Consider the following 18,637-nt stretch of genomic DNA (forward strand, 5'->3'; position numbering starts at 1 on the left):
CAAAGCTAAATCAACGGGAATCTCTTTTAACACAATCCAAGGTGTCATAGGCTTAGTAACTACAGTTGCACTGTCCTGAAATCTTTAAAAAAAACTGGTTGTGTCAAAAAAATGACAAGCCTATTGAAAAATAAGGCATTACAAATATAGAAAAGGGTTTTTTTATTGCAGACTTTGTACAGCAGAAAGGGAGATGAGTCAGTTTAACCAGCTCAGCCACCATGAGGCTCCAACTGTAGACATGTAGTCAATACAATACACAACACCAGCTCTCAGTTTGATTAGGAGCTCCTAATCAACCTTTATGATGCTCCTTTGATGTTTTATTGGCAGTTAAATTGAATCAAATCCTTTGTGTGCGGACACACTGCTGATTTTGTCTTTGTTAATATTTAATTCCCAAACAAGACTGCCAGGTAACAGCTATCCTCCCAGTGCTGGACAGGATAGATATGAAAACATTTGTCATCGTGGGGCAGCATAAAACTTTAAGTAAGATGTCAACAGGTCTGGGTAAAAGAAGGATGTGGAAAACATCATTTCACTGTATTTCACAATGACTGATTCATGAGCCAAACCTGTTTGTAGTCATATCAGAGGGTGTTTCTTTATTCAGTAAATCTGGTGCTGTTGACATCCATTCATGACCCTAACACACACCCAGGCTTGATAAGAGAAACACTGGTAGGTCACACACTGTGAAAGTGACAGGAAAGTTTTGTTTGCACACCAAACAGAAGTGCGGTGAATACACCTGACGTGTAATAGTACTGTGTTACTATTTGTCAAGTGCTTTCATCAACACTATTAAAGTCATAGTTTTCATATAAATAAATTGCTGCTTCAAAAAGAACAATAAAGTGATTCAAGGTGTATCCAGTTCATCAAACCTCTTCTGTTTGGTGTCTGGTAGCTCCAAGAGACAAGCCTCTGCAATGGAGGTGATGCTTTTTACATTATTGCTTTATTTACTTACCTGGCCTGATCAGTGATAGTCACTGCAGCAGCGCAGATAGAAAGTGGAACGCCACCTGTAGACATTTCTATGGAACATCCCAGAAAAAGCCATCTGAACAGAGTTTATCTGGCTGCTATTTCACAATATACACAGACTAATGGGAGATAATGGTTCTTTATTTAACCACAACATTCCTGGCATTAGCACTCTATCTGCATTGCGCCTCTTATGAGATAACTGTTGAGATATTGACTTATATGTGAGAACAGTTGAGAAAATGACATGATGAGAGAAAGCTACAGGCTCCTTTGAATCTCCTCCACGTCTTATTTGTGGCCTGCCATCTTGCTATCTGCGGCGTCTTGAGCTGTTCATGGATAACCTTCACGCGAAGTGCTGTCTGACAGCTGAGTAGGAGGAACAGGCTTCGGCATGACCGCGCTGGTTCCTGTAGCTCTCCTGCTGTCGAAGCTGTGCCTCCTGCAAAAGGCTGTTTTTCTTCCCCCCATCCCCTCGAACCAGTCAGATGTTGTTATCCACTGAGATGACTGTAACATCACCAGTATATTTAAATGAAGCTGCAGCTGGTGCCACACAGCTTGTAAAAGCTACTACTTTAGCCTCATAGCATAATTGCCTAAGTCATTTTTTGGCCAAATTGAGATATCTGCCTAACTCTACTCTGCTGACACTGCTGCTTCATCCTGCCCTATCGCCCGAAAACCTTAAAATATAACTTAGGCAATTATGCTATTAGGCTAACGATATATCTTCTTACTCACTCACTTCTGAAGTGTTTGATAGGATTTGAAAGCACAGGACTTAAGAAACATTTACAGGCCACTTAATATAAACAGACTCTTTGCTTTTTAAGTGAGGAAGTGTTGACAAGGTGAGTCACAGTGTTTTTCTCCTGAGTCACTCCTGAGACATAAATTTGATCTCTATGGCAGCCGGTCACAGTTCACTGGCTAGTATTGAACTCAGACTTTTATTAACTAAGATCATGGCTAAGACAATAATGGCTGGATTCATACATATGAAATGTCTGATATATTTGACTAATTTTGGAATTCAAATTCTAAAAATTGGAATTTGCCTGGTTGTCATGGAAGTGTAGATGAGCACATCCCTGACAGCCCCTGTAATGTGCTCCGAATAATTTTGAGCATCTACAATCATGTGACACATTCAAAAGCCTCAGAACAGCTACTAAATGGACTTTCTAACAAGGTTATATGTGTTTATAAATGAAATATATAGTCAAATAATAATTATTCATTCAGCCAATCATTTATACATGAGATAGAGACCTCATTTACAATATAGCTGAGGAAAAATACAGACAAAAGATCCTAGACACCAAGAAACACAAATAGGATGGTGAGTTGGTGATAAACAAATAGTAAAAAGTTAAATCAGTAAAATAACAGTAAACTTTAAAGCAGATGAATCAGCTAAAAGAAGAACAGCTGGAAGTGAAATAGATGAGATTATTGTCCTAAGGATGAAAGTGACATCAGCTTTGGATTAGAAAGGTTGCATGTCTGTATTTTAGCCCAGGTCACAGGTGCACAATGAGAAAACCTGGATTTGTCAAATTCAGTAAAAACAGCAAACACCTGCAATGTAATCCAATCATTTGAGCGAGTTGGATAAAGGCCCACATTAAAAGAAAAACAAGTAATCTAAGGTGGCAAAAAGAAACAGTAACAGCCTTAGAAATAAATAAACCCAGCGTTTATCGCACCTTACAATTAAATGATTTTTAATAAAATATTACAAATTACAGATGTTCCATTCAAGAGGCCTGCAACTGACTTTGCTGGCTAATCCACTGTATGATTCATAGCAATGTCCATGCAAACGATAAAATCTGTCAGTACTGATCATTCAGATTTAGAACAGTGGCAGTATTAATGGTGATTAAATCAGTACCTCGTGCTTTATATATCAGTTTTTGAATCCATTTCACTGTTTGCACTGTTTGACCATCTACCTTGACCAAAAGTCATTTATTAACAGCTTACTAACATGTATCACTGCAGACTGCAGACCCTTTATAAATGACTTAACTGCAGACTTGATGGCTTATTAGATAATGAAAAACACATTTATAACTGCATTATTTCAAAATAGAAAGGACACACAAAGGATACAATCTTATCTATAAAGCAACACTACTGTGCAACAATAGAATGAATGTAAAGGAACTCTAACTGGGACAAACTATGAAAGGTGTATTCTCAGCCTCACTGGGGTGCCAAATTTCTGAGAACCCGGAGTGCAACCTTTTCTGGACAAGCTCTGGTGATTGCTCCATGTGTCCCGCCCCTGCATGCTATCAAAGGTACTGCACAGGCATGTCTCTGCAATACCTCATGGCCCAAAGTTGGAGCTTTTTAAAGGGACTCTCTGTGATTCAAAGTACGCAGTTCTCATCAAACAGTCCAGCCCTGACGGTCTTTCGGATAAAGTAAACTGTTAGGCTGATTCAGAAAGGGTGAGGAGAAATACTTGACTGAGCACTTACAGGCAATTATAAGCAAAGTGTCACACATGGCATTACCTTTCAGCACCGTTTGTCTTCTTGAAGCTCCCTCAGGACATGTGAACATAAGCTGTGTCAACAAGGCAGCATAAGACCAACGGCCCCTTTTTGCTCCACAGGGCAGCTGAGGTGCAAATTTTGCAATAAAATGGCAAAAAGATTCTAAAAACAGATAAAGTTATTTGCCAAGAATCATTTTTGAGCAAAGGGCGTTTACACAAACACATGATGTCGTGTGTTTGCATGATGAGGTTTGATTTAAAGGTACCTCACACAATGTTGTGATACTTCCACATTTCCTGCAACTTTGAGCAGCTGGACTGAACGTTCAAATGATCTTCTCAGCCAAAACCTCTGAAAACCCTCATGGTTAGCATGCAGGTGCGATCACATTGATGCTGATATTGAAAAAAATGAGCTCTAGGAATTCATACAAACCCTCTTATAAATGAGAATCATGCAATATCTCCTGTTTCAGCTGCACTATTCACGTGTCTGTTGTTTTGATTTATTGTCTCTGTTTCACCTCTGAATTCTGCAAGCGGAAACAGAGTCACAGTCAACTTCTCTTTGCATATTTCCATCACAGGAGGAGGACTGGCACATTTTCTCCCCTGTGATACGATCTCAGGTGTTTCCAGGTGTGGTATTTAACAGCTTAGCTGAAGCCCCTTTCACAATGTCAGTTTCAACAGGGGGAAAACCCCGAAGACTCAGAGGCCTTTGCTGCCAAGTGTGCGCATGAGCACAGGGTCAAAGTCCTACAGGACAGCCTAAGAGGCTTCAGTGCACTCTGCTGTAGTTAAGAAAATGAAACTATCTTGCATATTTCTACTTGAACAACATAAAAAGGCTCATTTAAGCAGAAACAGTTCCTGGTGTTCAACACCGCAGCAGGCCGGTTAGCACATTAGCGGCTGTAAATGGCAGAAAGATAAAATTGCAGCTGACAAATTCCATTAAAAAAATGTTAAAACACGCAACATATTGCAACTTTTTTGGCATAATTATTTTTTTTGTCTTGAGTGACTAATCTTTATCACATCTACTGATTTAGAAAATGTTTGTCCCTCTTCATTAAACATTACAGCTTTATTGTTCTGCACCAGGCTCACATTGCTGTATCTCTGTATTAACTTGTCAGTTGCAAGATCCATGAGATTTGACACAAAGATCTTGCCTGACGTATTTTCATTTTAAGGTCAGTTTAAGGCCGTGTTTCTCAATTCCAGTCCTCAGGCCCCCCTGCCCTGCATGTTTTAGATGTTTCCCTCCTCCACCACACCTGATTCAAATGATCAGCTCGTCATCAAGCTCTGCAGTGGCCTGATAAGGAGCCACTCATTTGAATCAGGTGTGCTGGAGCAGGAAACATGCAGGGCAGGGGGGCCTGAGGACTGGAATTGAGAAACGCTGGTTTAAGGACTTGACACGTGCTCATTGGCTTTGGCCGACACCCCAGGGAAGGATGAACTTTTCAGACTGTTTTTGTTTCTAACAATATGCTTATCAGCTATGAAATCCTCCATTTGAAAACAGCATGTTGTTATGCTTCACAATGTTTTAGGTGATACAGACAGACACTGACAGTCAGTACCTAACAAGCGACTTAATCTTTGTTCCTCTTTGATCAACTCCCACAAGCATGAGCCCATCTCTGCTTTTGGTTTGATACAAATCATCCATTAAAATTAAATTAGCAGTGCAGGACACATGATGTTTATCCAGGCTATTGTCAACTGACAGTGTTAATGAAGCAAAGGTAAGAAGACGACCAGCACTTAATCATCTTGTAATACTGTCTCAGAAAACGGCTTTTGTGGGCTGGCCTAGTTTCCAATGCCAGTGTTTGCTGCAAATCTGAATTTAAATGAAATATAGGTTAAGAAAAAGCATTAATATCATGTACACTCAATTAAAAACCATTCTAAACATCCAAAAAGCACATCAGTTAGAGCAGTATAAATTCTCATTATATTGTAAGCATAAAATAGTACTCAACTGCATTCTACAAAAACAGAGAAAGAGATTGCTTTTCCCTCTGCTACATATCATATGCATGTAAAACAAAAAATGAAAAGATGATATTTTTGGTTAGTTAATTCTGCTTTAATACAACTTAGGTCTTATTTTAGTATTTCTGACCATCAATCACACCTATGCATGTCTTAAATTAATTGCTGAGATCTGGAAATGTGGCAACATCATTTGTTAAATGTCAGAATTTTTGTCAAGAGACAGCCTGGGGGCCCTGCCCGGCCCCTGAGTGCCTTGGATCTGTGTGGATTTACCCATTTTCCCAGGTCATTAATCCAACATTGATCTCAGCAATTACAATTAATGATCACAAGTGCAGTGCTATCATAATATTGAGAATATGCCCACAGCCAGAAATTGAGGACCCAAGTTGTAATAAACCCACATTATCCTTTAATCATTCTTTAAAACAAACAGAAAAATTACTGCTCTCCATGGACACTAGAACTCTCCTGTTTTCACACACTTGGAATGAAGAGAGAGTTGCTGTATGAGTCTTTGTCCTCCTTGCTGCCATCATTCTTTTGATCTTCCAGAAGTTTATCTAGGAGACTCGGTGACTCTGGCTCTACCACTGGATCTTCATCCAGAGACTGACTTTGTGGTTCAGGGTCCAGCTGGTGGTCTGAACGCTGCGGGAGGTCAAGTATCTGTGGCTGAGGATCGACACTCTGAGCCTCCAGCTGAGGGATCATGGTGGTCAAAGACATGGACAAGGGCATGTGGACCAGAGGTGACCCGGGCAGGGCTGCAGAGCCAGGGGCAAACTGGACCCCCGGACTGGGCATGGTAGATATGGTGGTGAGGGGCTGGGCCCAGGGGAGGTAGGTCAACCCTGAGTCTGGGAGCTCCATTTGGGGGAGGGAGGCTGGTGCAGGGGTCATAGGTATGGTCTGGAACAACAACAACAAATATGACTAAAATGTTAATGCTGATCACAAAGTAACTAAAACTAGCAAAGACACAAACATTTGCTGAAAACTGCAATCGCCTTGTTTAGGTTGAGATTGTTTCTTCTTACACAATACAAACAGTACAGCCAATCAGAAGTTCATGAAATGACAGGAAACTGGTTTGTGCAGGGACAATATGGCTGGCATGGTGAGCAATGGGGAGATTTTTTTTCCCTGAATTCCCTGAATTATTGAAAGTAGCATTACTTCCTGGAGAAGCAATGGTGCTGGCCACCAGGATTTTTAGTCTGCACCATTCTGCAAAGCCTCGCTTGGTATAATTTTAAGCATGTTTTTGTTCAGCAGTTGCCTCCTACTCACCCCAAAGTTAGTGAGCAGTGGTGCGTGCGTGTAGGTAAGCATGGTGTAGCTGGGACACAGAGTCTGCATGTACACATCGGCAGTGAGGGAGGGGGTGGCTGAGTAGGCCAGAGTCTGAACGGAACGGTCCTGCTGGTTGTAGTCAGATGAAGACCAGGGTGCTACAGCAGGCTGCAAGCCAGCGCTGGTGTTAGAGGGTGCAGCTTTCCATGCTGCACACTGCAGCCCTCCATCACTGACTGAATTCGATGGCTCAGCTGGGGAGCTGCCGACAGCATCAGTGCCAAAGATGCCTGCATTTCAAAGAGAAGTTTGAGTGAGTCTTCAGGGACAAGCAGAGACGTGTGCTTTACTTACAGTAATCAATTTGGTCAGTGTGTGCGGTAACTCAGAGATGCAGCTGTTATACCATATACCTTGTGTGTATGCAGACTGGTTGTTGTGAGCGACCACATCCTAAAAAAAAACAGACAAAACAACAATTAAAGAAGTGAGTTGTGCATGTCAGTAATTTGCAGTAGAGCCGTGATCACATGTCCCTGTGGTAGGACTCGTCACACTCTAATGTTGATATATAAATATGAGGTATTTACACTTGAACTGATCAAGTCCAGGTGTGAGCAGCATCTGAGCTGAGATTATAATTTAAGTGTGTGTGTGTGTGTGTGTGTGTGTGTGTGTGTGTGTGTGTGTGTGTGTGTGTGTGTGTGTGTGTGTGTGTGTGTGTGTGTGTGTGTGTTAGAGATACTAGTAAGAATTTGTTAGTATCTCCATACACTGGTATGGTCTTGAGCTTTGTGTTCATCAGCTTAAAAATGAATTTATGTGTGACTGAAGCTGAATTTTGTGACTTTTTGCATGATAAAACATTCTTAAAAATATGTGATAAATAGATCTGTATCTTTCTGGCAGTGGATGCATGTGTTCCACGTACCGTAGTTTGCTGGATACCTATAAGCTGCAACTAAACAACTGATCAGATTGCGTAGGTGGATAACATATTCCCTAAAGGTGCAACAGACACACTTGTTTTACACCAGTGGAGGTTGTGCAAAGAGACAGGCTGGAGTCTGGCTACACCCATATGGAGGTAGATTAGGAAGACAATTAACAATTCTCAGAACGCTCTTCTCAGAAGTTGTATCAAGTGTATTAAAAGAGCTTTGATTAAGATGACCTCTGAAACCCCTGAAAATACAGTAGGTTTACACTTTCTCAACTTGATCTTATATTGTTATACAATGCTTGCACAGAGTTATTGGACACTGTACTTGTTTCTTCTGTTTCTTCAATGCTGGCTGCAACGACATCCATTGTTGAAGCAATTTCAGTGCAATTTCAAAAAGGGAAACTGTTATAAGAAGGGATCTCTTTTCAGGCAGTGTGGAGAGTGGAGAACATTTATAGCAACCATAGACTCTTTCAACATACATATGAGTAAGTGATTTTTGTTTTAAGATGGAACTTATCCTTTAATCTCTTGTATCACTTGTCCACATTTGTTATGTCCTTCTAATGTAATTCAGGGGTCAAGAGTGAAAGTTAAATTTTGACCTAATATTGGACTGCAGGTGGAAAATGGTCAGATGTACAAAGCAACTCTTTATGTAAGATGCTGATTGCACATGGCACCTGAAGGTTAGGGGTTAATCCAAAAACGACAAGAAAATATTGTGGTTTTGCATGATTACTAGGTCACAATTGAGCAAACTCCATCTGGTGAGGAAGACTGCCAGATGTTGTTGAAATGAAATGTTGTTTTGAGTGCAAATACGAGCAGATGTTCAGAGATGCTGTCACCCAGGAGAACCACATCAATCTTGGGGAATATACATCGTTAGTGACATCATGCACAAATGTGTTGATGATGTGGTGATCACACTATTGATGTAATCCATGACCAGAAAGCCTGGATTAATGGAGAGAGGAGAGCCCTATGCAGGGTCAAAAAAGCTGGCTTTCTGTCAGGTGAAGAGGAAGCAACAATGCCAGAGCAAGACTGAAAGCTGGTATCAAGGAGGCAAAGCAGAGAGACAGAACACCAATAACAAGGAAGATATGGAGCAGGTGATCCAGGACATCACTGGCTACTAAAGCAGAAGCCCCTCATTCATGTATAATAAAGTGTTAAAAGGGAAAAAGAAAAACTGGTGGCACATGTGTACGTCTAAAACTCTGGATCTGAGACTGCTGCATCTAGAAGTGCTTCATCCTGCACACCCATGACTGCATCCATGACCCGTGACTGAAGTTTGTGGTGGATTTCAAGCAATAATCCATCCATCCATCCATCCATCCATCCATCCATCCATCCATCCATCCATCCATCCATCCATCCATCCATCCATTTTCTATGCCGCTTATCCCTTTCGGGGTCGCAGGGGGGTCGGAGCCTATCTCGGCTGTCAAAGGGCAAGAGGCAGGGTACACCCTGGACCGGTCGCCAGCCGATCGCAGTCAAGCAATAATGAGAATTTAATTTGGAGAGGAAATCAACAGTTTTGAGGGGTGGCGCACGGAGAACAACATACTGCTCAACGTCATGTCGATTTCAGAAAAAAGGAGGCAAAGACACACCCCCTGTCTACATCAGTGGGGCTGAGGTTCAGGTGAATCAGCATCACAGAGAACCTGTCATAGCACACATCTCCACCCTACTAAAGGAAGCTCAGAAACAAGTAGTTCTTAAGGAAATGTGAGAAGGCAAAACTCCTGAACCAGAGGAGGAATTGAAAGCCTCCTGACTGTAAACATTACACATTGGCATGTTTGTGCAATGTCCTGAGCAGGAGGCCTGCAGTTTCTGCAGAGCCCATCTACAGATCATCAGTGATATCAGTGAAGTGAGGTGCAGAACCTGAAGGATACTGAAATTCAGTGCCCCGCTAGCCATAGCCTGTTCACCTTGCTGCTGCCTTTACAATTTCCTAAATTCATGTTTAGACAGTTTCATGACATTAGTCCATCAGTAGCTGTTCTGGAGCTTTCTTCCATGTCACATGACAAAAACAGACATTAGCTACAGATGCATCACCTGAATAAGACACACAAGCTCACCAGAAATGGACATCATTTTAATAATTTTATAATTATTCATATATTTATTATTTTTTCATGAGGACAGTGAAGAGCCTTTCAAGGTAACTAACCTTGTTTTAGGTGAGATCTTTATTCATTACCTGTGCACTGAGGGGCACCTGTCTATCATGTCCAGCACTGAGCAGAAATGCAGCCAGACACTTCCTATGTTTCATGTTTTTCTCTTGATGTTTTTAGGATTCGAAGAAGACATTTTCACTATGCGGAATGTCTCCTTCATGTTATGTTATTATAGTCTATCATTCAGATTTAATGAGTAATAAATGCATGTGAAAGAATTTTAATGTTGCAGTCCTTCAATGCAGAGTCCGTTTCAGATTTCTGTGCCAACTGATTGTATATTGCTGGGCATAGACTAGTACTTACAGCTGTCAGAATAATATAATAGAGCAATATATTTCCCTCTCTTGGGAAAGACATGTGTATGCATTGGTCTGTCAGTCCCTATGAGGGTGAGTGCAGAATAAGCAATGATACAGTACATAATGTGTAATGAGAACAATAAGAAGGAATAAGAGAGGCAGCTCAGAGTAGAGTCGCTGCTCCTCCACATCGAGAGGAGTCAGCTGAGGTGGCTCGGGCATCTTTATCGGATGCCCCCTGGACGCCTCCCTAGGGAGGTGTTCCAGGCATGTCCCACCAGGAGGAGACCCCGGGGAAGACCCAGGACACGCTGGGGTGACTATGTCACTCAGCTGGCCTGGGAACGCCTCGGGATCCCCCCGGAAGAGCTGGGGGAAGTGTCTGGGGAGAGGGAAGTCTGGGCGTCCCTGCTCAGACTGCTCCCCCCGCGACCCTGCCCCGGATAAGCGGGAGAAAATGGATGGATGGATGGATGGATGGATGGATGGATGAGAGAGGCAGCAGTGATAGCTGGCATGAGCGGTCAAAGAGAGCTTCCTGTCACCTGACCTGTGCTGTCAGATGCCTGAGGGACGACAGCAGACAGCAGCTGGTTAGTTTTACAGCTTTGACAGCAGTAGAGTGTACATTGCTCTGTTATAACATTAAGCAATTAGTAGCAATATCAATAATACAATTTGTTGTCTGTGCTGGGTGTGTTTAACTGTAAACTGAGAGCACTTCAGGCACTGTGTCAAGTGCTTTGTACATCATCAACCTGCTGCCCTTCACATCAGGCTCAGCCAATCTGGAAAAATAAGGGCTGCCCTCTGATTTAAAGCTGGAAACTGTCAGCCTTTAAAGGGGCACTTCACCCCAAACAATGGCCTGGTCAAATATCTAACTATGATTCAAGGCAGGAGTTTTGCCATCACTCTGAGCTTGCTAGGCAAGTCATTGTGTCAATAAATAACTCCAGCATATAACTCCCTGTAACACCACTGTTTTACAGTGCACATGATGACTCATGTAACTCCTGACATAGAAGTGAAAAGACACAATTGTCATGATGTCAAAGAAACCCTTTAACACAACCCTAAGGTCAAAAGTACACAAAAGGAATGAAAGCTGCTCAGAAGAATTGGTGTAAACTAGAGTTCATGAACCCTTGAACGATAACCAATAAGACTTTCCAGAGAAATGGTCTCACAGTGAAAGATGGGTATTTTTGAGTACATTTTGAGACATGCAACTTCCCCTTCTTGATCCTTCATTTTTTTCTGTCTTATCAAAGAATGTGAAGGGGTGTGTGTGTGTGTGTGTGTGTGTGTGTGTGTGTGTGTGTGTGTGTGTGTGTGTGTGTGTGTGTGTGTGTGTGTGTGTGTGTGTGTGTGTGTCTGTCTGTCTGTCCCCTCCTGCTCTGGTGGGTCTAACAAATAGCAAGTGGGAGGGATCTTTGGCAAGGCTGCGAGTTATTTTGCATAGGGCTGTGTGCCCAGCCCTGGAGCCATGCAGGGAATGGCTGTAACTGTCATGGAAAAACACCTGGATTATATAAGAGCAAAATTCCCCCATTCGCTCTGGGATAGGCCCTGGGTCCTGATGGCTCCACAGGGGCCCTATCTGTTAGCTCTTCAGTTTGAAAAAATTACTCCCCACAGAAAAACCTTGAGTTTGTCATGTCATTGTCGAGTTGCTGCTTCAGAGCTACAGAGTTCACTTTTACAAGCACAGTATGAATCTGGACGTTCAGCCATGTGCATTTCCTTTTGATCTCCACTTGTCTCTCCCTGCTGCAGAAAGTATCGATATCGTTGACTCTGTTCATCTACAAGACAATTCTGTTGAGTGGAGAATGTCAGCCTGGAGACTAACGGCGATAAATCAATCAGAGGGCAGTAAAGGAAGCATTATCATGGATGCACCATGTTATTTAGACATTATTTGACTGTGTAGCAAAGAGAAAACAGGTGAACAAAAATGTTCATGTGTTTGTCATGGAAGTCATTGTAGGACAACATAAAAAGCTAGCTGTTACTGAAAACAAATGTTTGTGGTTTTGTTTTGTAGAGAAATACATATAGAAGCTGCTTTGTTCTTTATCATTTTCACAAATTCTACATTTTTAGTACTTTTTCAGTGTCTGAAAATTTCACAAAGCTGAGATATTTGAAATATTTGATTAGCCCTGCAGCACATAATCCTGAGCAATCATTGCTCCATACTGTACCTGCTGCTACAGCAAATCCTGTGTTTCTTATGACTAATGACACTGTGATAAAGGCACAGGAAGGAATGCGATTTCAGTGTTTGCACTTTGGAGCATGATTTTCTTTGGAAAGGGTGGAGAGCCAAAGTAAATTCTCCAAACCTGTATGAAACTAAGTTAAACAGTGTGTAAACGTGCGCTAAAGAGTTCAGAATGAGGATCAAATGTCATTTCTTATTTCAGATTTCACAAAATCAATAAACAAATTGCAGTAATGATTGAAAGTGCATAACAAAGTGCATGCTAATGCTGCATGTCATGGTGTCCTCACCACAGTAGGGGGCACTGTCTTGGTGTTGTGTGGCTCCAGACTTCGCTTCCTCCTCAGCAGCTCTTTGACCGGGTCTCTGACTCGAACACCTTGGTATGGTTTGGGCCTGGCCAGTGCTGATGGTGGCGCTAGAGAGGCCAGAAACAGAGAGAGAGAGAGAGAGAGAGAGAGAGAGAGAGAGAGAGATGGAAGCATATGACTTCAATTCTCCTTCAGCTGTCTGGATGCAGTCTCTGTGGTGGACATGATCAGTGATGGCTCAGCAGGCTCACTAACGTTCATGTACTCTGACACCAAAAAGAGTTTTGAAATACAGTGACAGTAAAATAAACTCATTTAATTTCTGTATTAGTATTATAAGATTTGAGGATGTACTCATCTCATTGTCAGAATTACTACATGAGCTTTTACTGTAACCTTTCAATCATCTTCATTATGATATGAAAAAATACAACGCAGACACCCTCTAATCTGTATCTTTTTATGAACAGACTGTGAGAAATGATGTTCTGTGGATGCTTTTATACCTTCACTGTGCCACAAACCTGCTGGTACAATACAAAGACTGCTTTGTGTATTGTTATTATTGTATGCATTTCTAACCCCAAATGCATCACAGAATAAATGTGACACCTCACAAGATTGTTAACAGTTCCAGAGAGGATTGTAATGTCGTTATTTCTTCTTGACAAAATGATGAGCTGTCATATGTTTTTCTGAGTTTCCTATAATAATTCCTTTTTCTTTTAAAATAAAAAGTTAAACCTTTTCAGACTATTCACAATAAAATATTTCAGGCATGACACATAATTGCTCATGACTTATTGAGATCCTAAACCTATGATGAGGTTGGAGACATTGCTTAAGCTTCCAAGGAGACACGAGCCAAAAAAAGGTTGGGAAACACCTTTCCCAACACTGTCATGTCGTGCAGTTTTGATCTTGGAAGCAGCTGGTGATAAAGTCCGTTAGTAGCAGTTCTTGGGCCTTTGATTGGATCACACAATTTTCCTCAGCAGATGGAGTTTGCCCAGTTTTCATATGGAAGATGTTCAAATTTCCATTTTTTGTGATGACTTTCTCAGAAGACACCATCTGGAAGTGACCAGTTGGAAGTGACCAAGTAACTCACACAGTTTCAATTTAAGATGTGCATCAGTGATGGTCGGCAGGAATACTTATACTTCAAGTTGAAGAGGACTTGACCCCCTCAATAGTACAATGTACAATAGTTACTGAATTTGTACAATAGTTTAGTTTGTAACTAGGAAAGTGAGTGATACAACACATGATCAACAGCCGTGCATGTGGCACTGGAATAAAGAAATTATTTGCATATACATGACAATCATGTCATTGACACAGATTAGCACAAATTGTAAAATGACTTCATTGTAGATTATTTGCTTTGAGTAATACTAGTTCACAGTTTGACATAAACAATTAGCATTTAGTCTTATTCAAAGTAACTTGATTTCAACATGAGCATGTTGTCTGATGTTGTGGTTTCTGACTATAAATGCAGAGACGTCAGTCATTCCTGATAGACGTCTCCACCAAAGTTGAAATGAAAATTACGCTTTTGTCCTGGTGCCACACACACACATATCAGTCTTAAAGTGATGGATTATAATAATGGGTGAAAAGTTCAGTACTTTAGCAGTGCTTTGTAAACAAGCCATCTGTAACTACGAACCCCTTCGGCATTTTAGTTTCTCTGAGGCCAAGCTGCAAAGCTGCAGGAGGTTTTTCTGAAGACAGAATTCTTGTCTCGTTGAATAAATTTCTTGTCCAAATCCCAAAGCCAGAGTGACACGGAGAGGAGTGTCCCCTACTGCCTAATTTAAATGTGCCATGGCATTTGGTGGAATCATGGATGGGAAATCTCTGCCAACAGAAACTGACATAAGTTAGGGAGGGATTGCGGGGGCAGTGGTGGCTGCATGTAGTTAAGCCAGTGTGAGCCTGTGGTGGTGTGCAGTTAAACTTGGTGTGTCATTACTCACTTGAGAAAGCCCAAATTAAACACTCATGCAGCCGGCTGTGCTAGTTTTTGGGTTAAAATATTAAAACAATATTGTCCAAATTACCGGGACATCCACATCTTGCTGACAGCAGGAGGAACACCTTGTCTCTCAGAGCAACAACCTCTGTTAGTCTGTGGGTGTCCTGACAGCATCTAGTCCAGATTCCTATCTGCAGTTGACTGAAGTGTAACAATGTGCCATGTACAGACAAGTCCATGTTGCTTAACAGAAGCAGGAACTGGTAAGACAAAGCTCCAACCCCTTAGTTACTGATGCTGCACCTGTCAAGCTTTCTGCTCTCTTTCTATACATGCATTTTACAATGATGGTCGGAGATTTATTACTCAAAACTCATAGCAGCTCAAAAAACAATGGGTCCTTATGTAAGACAGATGTAGACTAAAGCGGGCTTCTCATTAGTCAGCACCCATCAACTTTGACAGCTGCAATAATAAATGCAGCTTGCAGATTTTATCAAATTCAGCTGTCTAGCTAATTAAGTTCAGCTCCATGACTTGGCTGGAAACACTGTCACCAGCGGGCTTTTTCTTGCTTTCAGTATAGAAAGTAAAAGGTTTCTATATTGTGGCTTTACATTGTGCTAAAGCAATAGTTAGCAGGTGAAAGGTTGTTCTTCTAGTGCAGTGTAAAGTAAGTCCTGGTATTACAAGTATAAAAGGGAAAAATATCCTTCCTTTAAAAAAATAAGAATGTGCATATACTTATTTACTTATATGCTTTAAATAGCAACACAGAGGTTCTGTTTTGTGCTTTATTGGAATTATTTCCAACATATAGCACCACCCAGGACCAGCTTACACAGTGGGGGCTCTCTCATTTAACAAATGTTCAGAACTAATGAAATGCTCTTACTACTGAAGGTGGTGAGCTAGGAATGCTAGTTATACATGGTAAGTTATAACAGATAAACACACTTTAGTGCGATCGGCATTTGGGGAAGGGGTTTAGTGAATGTTAATAGTTTTCACCCCATCCACTCCCAGAAATCCACTAGAAACTCTGTCTGGTAAATAAACTATCTGAAAGTCTGCAAGATGACCCTTCTGGATAGCAAGGTTTGCACATCACAGTTTCATGTGATCAAGTACTAACTGTCGAGTTGCTGTACAGAAGCGCCGGTGTGCCATCTTAAACATGCCTGTTGTGGAAATAGGGGAGCAACTCTAATGCTGCGAGAGGTTGGGAAGTACAGTTGTAACACAGCCAACAGTAGCACGGTTTCCTGGCAAAGGAGTAAGGAGTGTGAGGAGTGTGCTGCAAACAGGGGTGTGGTGCTTATCATGGCAAGCGATTTACAACAGCAGATGTACAGAGCATTCATGGTGCCTTTAAATGAAATCAGTTACGCACTTTATGAGTCATCATTTAAACTAAAGCATTCTGTGGAGATGCAAATAAGCAACTCTATGCTTCGTTCCTTCTGGTTCTCAGAAAATATATCAAGACCAAAGATCATTTCTATGACAGCTGTTTGATAAGACTTCTTTTGGGTATAAAAGTATCAGAATCTTACACATTCCATCTGTCTGTATCTATGTGAAAAGTGTGCCTGATATGCTCCAATGCAATAAATAGCAGAAATGCAAGTTTGAAATGAAATGCTACAGTGCGGATCTTTGAAGTGAAACTCAAATGAACAGGAGATGTTTTTCATCTCTTTCTGTTTGAAACAATCACACATGAACACACACAGACAGACAAACAATCACCGTGGCACATGCACAGGCACTCAACCAACAAAAAAAGAGGAAGCCCCACAGCTGTGCAGTATTTTACTATGATGGAGGCCTGCTACCATTTTGCATATCAAGATTACAGCCCACTAGCAACATGCAGCCAACTTCCAAATGACCACCTTCCTCTTTCCAAAGGAGCCCGATGTAACAGTTTCAACAATGATCCTGGTACAGATCACAAGAGGAATGGTTGTCGTTCTTTCCCTCTGTTCTCCAAACATTCCCAAAACTTAAAATTCAGTCACTTTAAACTTTCTTTAATATGCTGCACATTATCAGCGGAGAACCGGCTGAGCGCAGGGCACAGCCATCCATTAGTTTGGGTTTTACATTTCTGATTAGCAAACAGTCAAATTCTTTATGAAAATTTACTACAATTGGACGAAAAAGTGACAGCGGAAATTCAAACAGGTTAGGCTCAATCACATTCTGTCTCCCAACAAACCCTGATCTGCAGCATTCAGCCAGACTATTATTTAAAAGAACAATTAGACTTCACGAAGGCTGTATTTATTGCAAGGCTAGTGTACTGGACTGCATTACTGGACACTGAACATGATTTTACGTTCATATTATTGTGTTTACCTTCTCTAAATGACAATAAATGCAATGTACACAAAGGTGAAACCCATATTTGAACAATTCAGTATTTGTTTTAAATTTCAAAGAATGCCTGCTGCTCTTGTACCTTTATTAATCAATTATTATTTATTATTAATCAATAGATTATATATAAGATGATATCTGACAATCATGAAATGAGAATTTACAGTTACTTTGTAGAATTGTAACAAAAGAGCAATGATGGATCGTACTTACATTTCTCCCAGTGCATACTGCTTAACTGGATTATCTCATAAAGTTAAACTGAAGAAAATCAAAGTGGCGGGTTGATGGACGTGCTTTATAACAGCCTGAAGATGGCTAACAATCCCCCTGGGATGTCAGCTTCTCTAACCACAAATCTCCCTCATGCATCTAGTTTCAGTGTTGATATAATGTTGAATCATAAGTATGAGACGTAAAACATTTAAAAAAGAGAAACCCAAAGGCTGCATAATGCCAAAATGAAGGCAAAGTAAAGGTGAGAGAACATTAAGGAGAATGGTATGTATACATTCCAGTACATCACAGACAAATAGAAAGAAAATCAATTAAAAACCATTGATGCAAATCATGTTTTTGTGTGTGTATGACAGACTTCCTCAACAGCCCTCCCACTCAAGCTGCGCTCACACCAATCTGGCAGCACTATTGTCAGACATGCTGCACAGCGGTGATGAGTGTAGGACTAAACTGTTGTTTATCATGAAACAGCTGTCCCTAAAAACACAGAGTTATTTTATTTTTTTATTATTATTGTTTTTTTATTTCTCTGTGCATAGGTTAGCTTAACTGGTAACAATGTGTTAATTAGTCAGCTTTAGAGGCTTCCACTCTATATGCTAACTTAGGCTAACTTTGTTGGTATCAATCCTCTTCTTCTCGTATCAAAATTGGTGCCCAGGATAGCTTTCTGAAAATCACTATTAAATATTATCACCAAATTCATTCATTCTCATTCTACAGATGTGTCATTACTGTTTCTCTTAAGTAAGATTTCAAATAAAACCTATTGCTTTTAGCTGGATCTGTCTGCCTGCCGTATCCAGCTGTGGCATTTTAAAAGAGGGTTTTACCAGCACTGACCTGTTAGGGCATGTGGGTAGCATGAGATGATCATGGTAAGATCCTCCCAACAACTGCAAAGCTCTGCTGCCAGCGCAGGGAGACCCCACTGTGTTGATGTTGATAATGTAACCAGTAAAGATATTTATCCACTGTCCTTGTGCATAAAATTGACTGTTGCTCTGATGTCTTAACCATCTCAATGAAAAAGGCATCAGGATGGAGCCCCTTGGTAGCCAAATGGCATTAGCAGCTACACAGGGCTGTATGATTGCAGTGGTTGCTGGTTTGAATCCAGCCACTTACTCATTCAGGCAAAAGTTCCCCCAAAATGAATGAAAAGAAAAAAGGTGACAGGATGACAAAGGCAGCAACAGCAACCAT

At 41.1% G+C, this 18,637-nt stretch overlaps 1 protein-coding gene across 1 annotated transcript; it reads right to left on the reverse strand.

The window, feature by feature from the left end:
- Positions 1-5,879: 5,879 nt before the first annotated feature.
- On the reverse strand, positions 5,880-17,434 carry LOC139336774 (POU domain class 2-associating factor 1). Its single transcript, XM_070971002.1, has 5 exons — positions 17,405-17,434; positions 12,802-12,929; positions 7,237-7,276; positions 6,821-7,113; positions 5,880-6,439 (listed from the first exon to the last, which is right to left on the reverse strand). Exons 1-5 carry the CDS (start codon positions 17,418-17,420, stop codon positions 6,005-6,007), a joined length of 912 nt encoding a protein of 303 aa, XP_070827103.1. The 5' UTR covers positions 17,421-17,434; the 3' UTR covers positions 5,880-6,004.
- Between the last annotated feature and the right edge of the window lie 1,203 nt (positions 17,435-18,637).

The sequence above is a fragment of the Chaetodon trifascialis genome, chromosome 9 (assembly GCF_039877785.1).
Source record: "Chaetodon trifascialis isolate fChaTrf1 chromosome 9, fChaTrf1.hap1, whole genome shotgun sequence".
NCBI lineage: Eukaryota > Metazoa > Chordata > Actinopteri > Chaetodontiformes > Chaetodontidae > Chaetodon > Chaetodon trifascialis.

What these genes read in the sequence shown, in the direction of transcription:
- LOC139336774 (XM_070971002.1), bottom strand. An exon ending in AGACAGTGCCCCCTACTGTG is followed by an intron (nt 7,277 to 12,801) that starts GTGAGGACACCA and finishes GTTTTTTTTTAG; the next exon opens with GATGTGGTCGCTCACAACAA. An exon ending in CCAGTCTGCATACACACAAG is followed by an intron (nt 7,114 to 7,236) that starts GTATATGGTATA and finishes TTTGAAATGCAG; the next exon opens with GCATCTTTGGCACTGATGCT.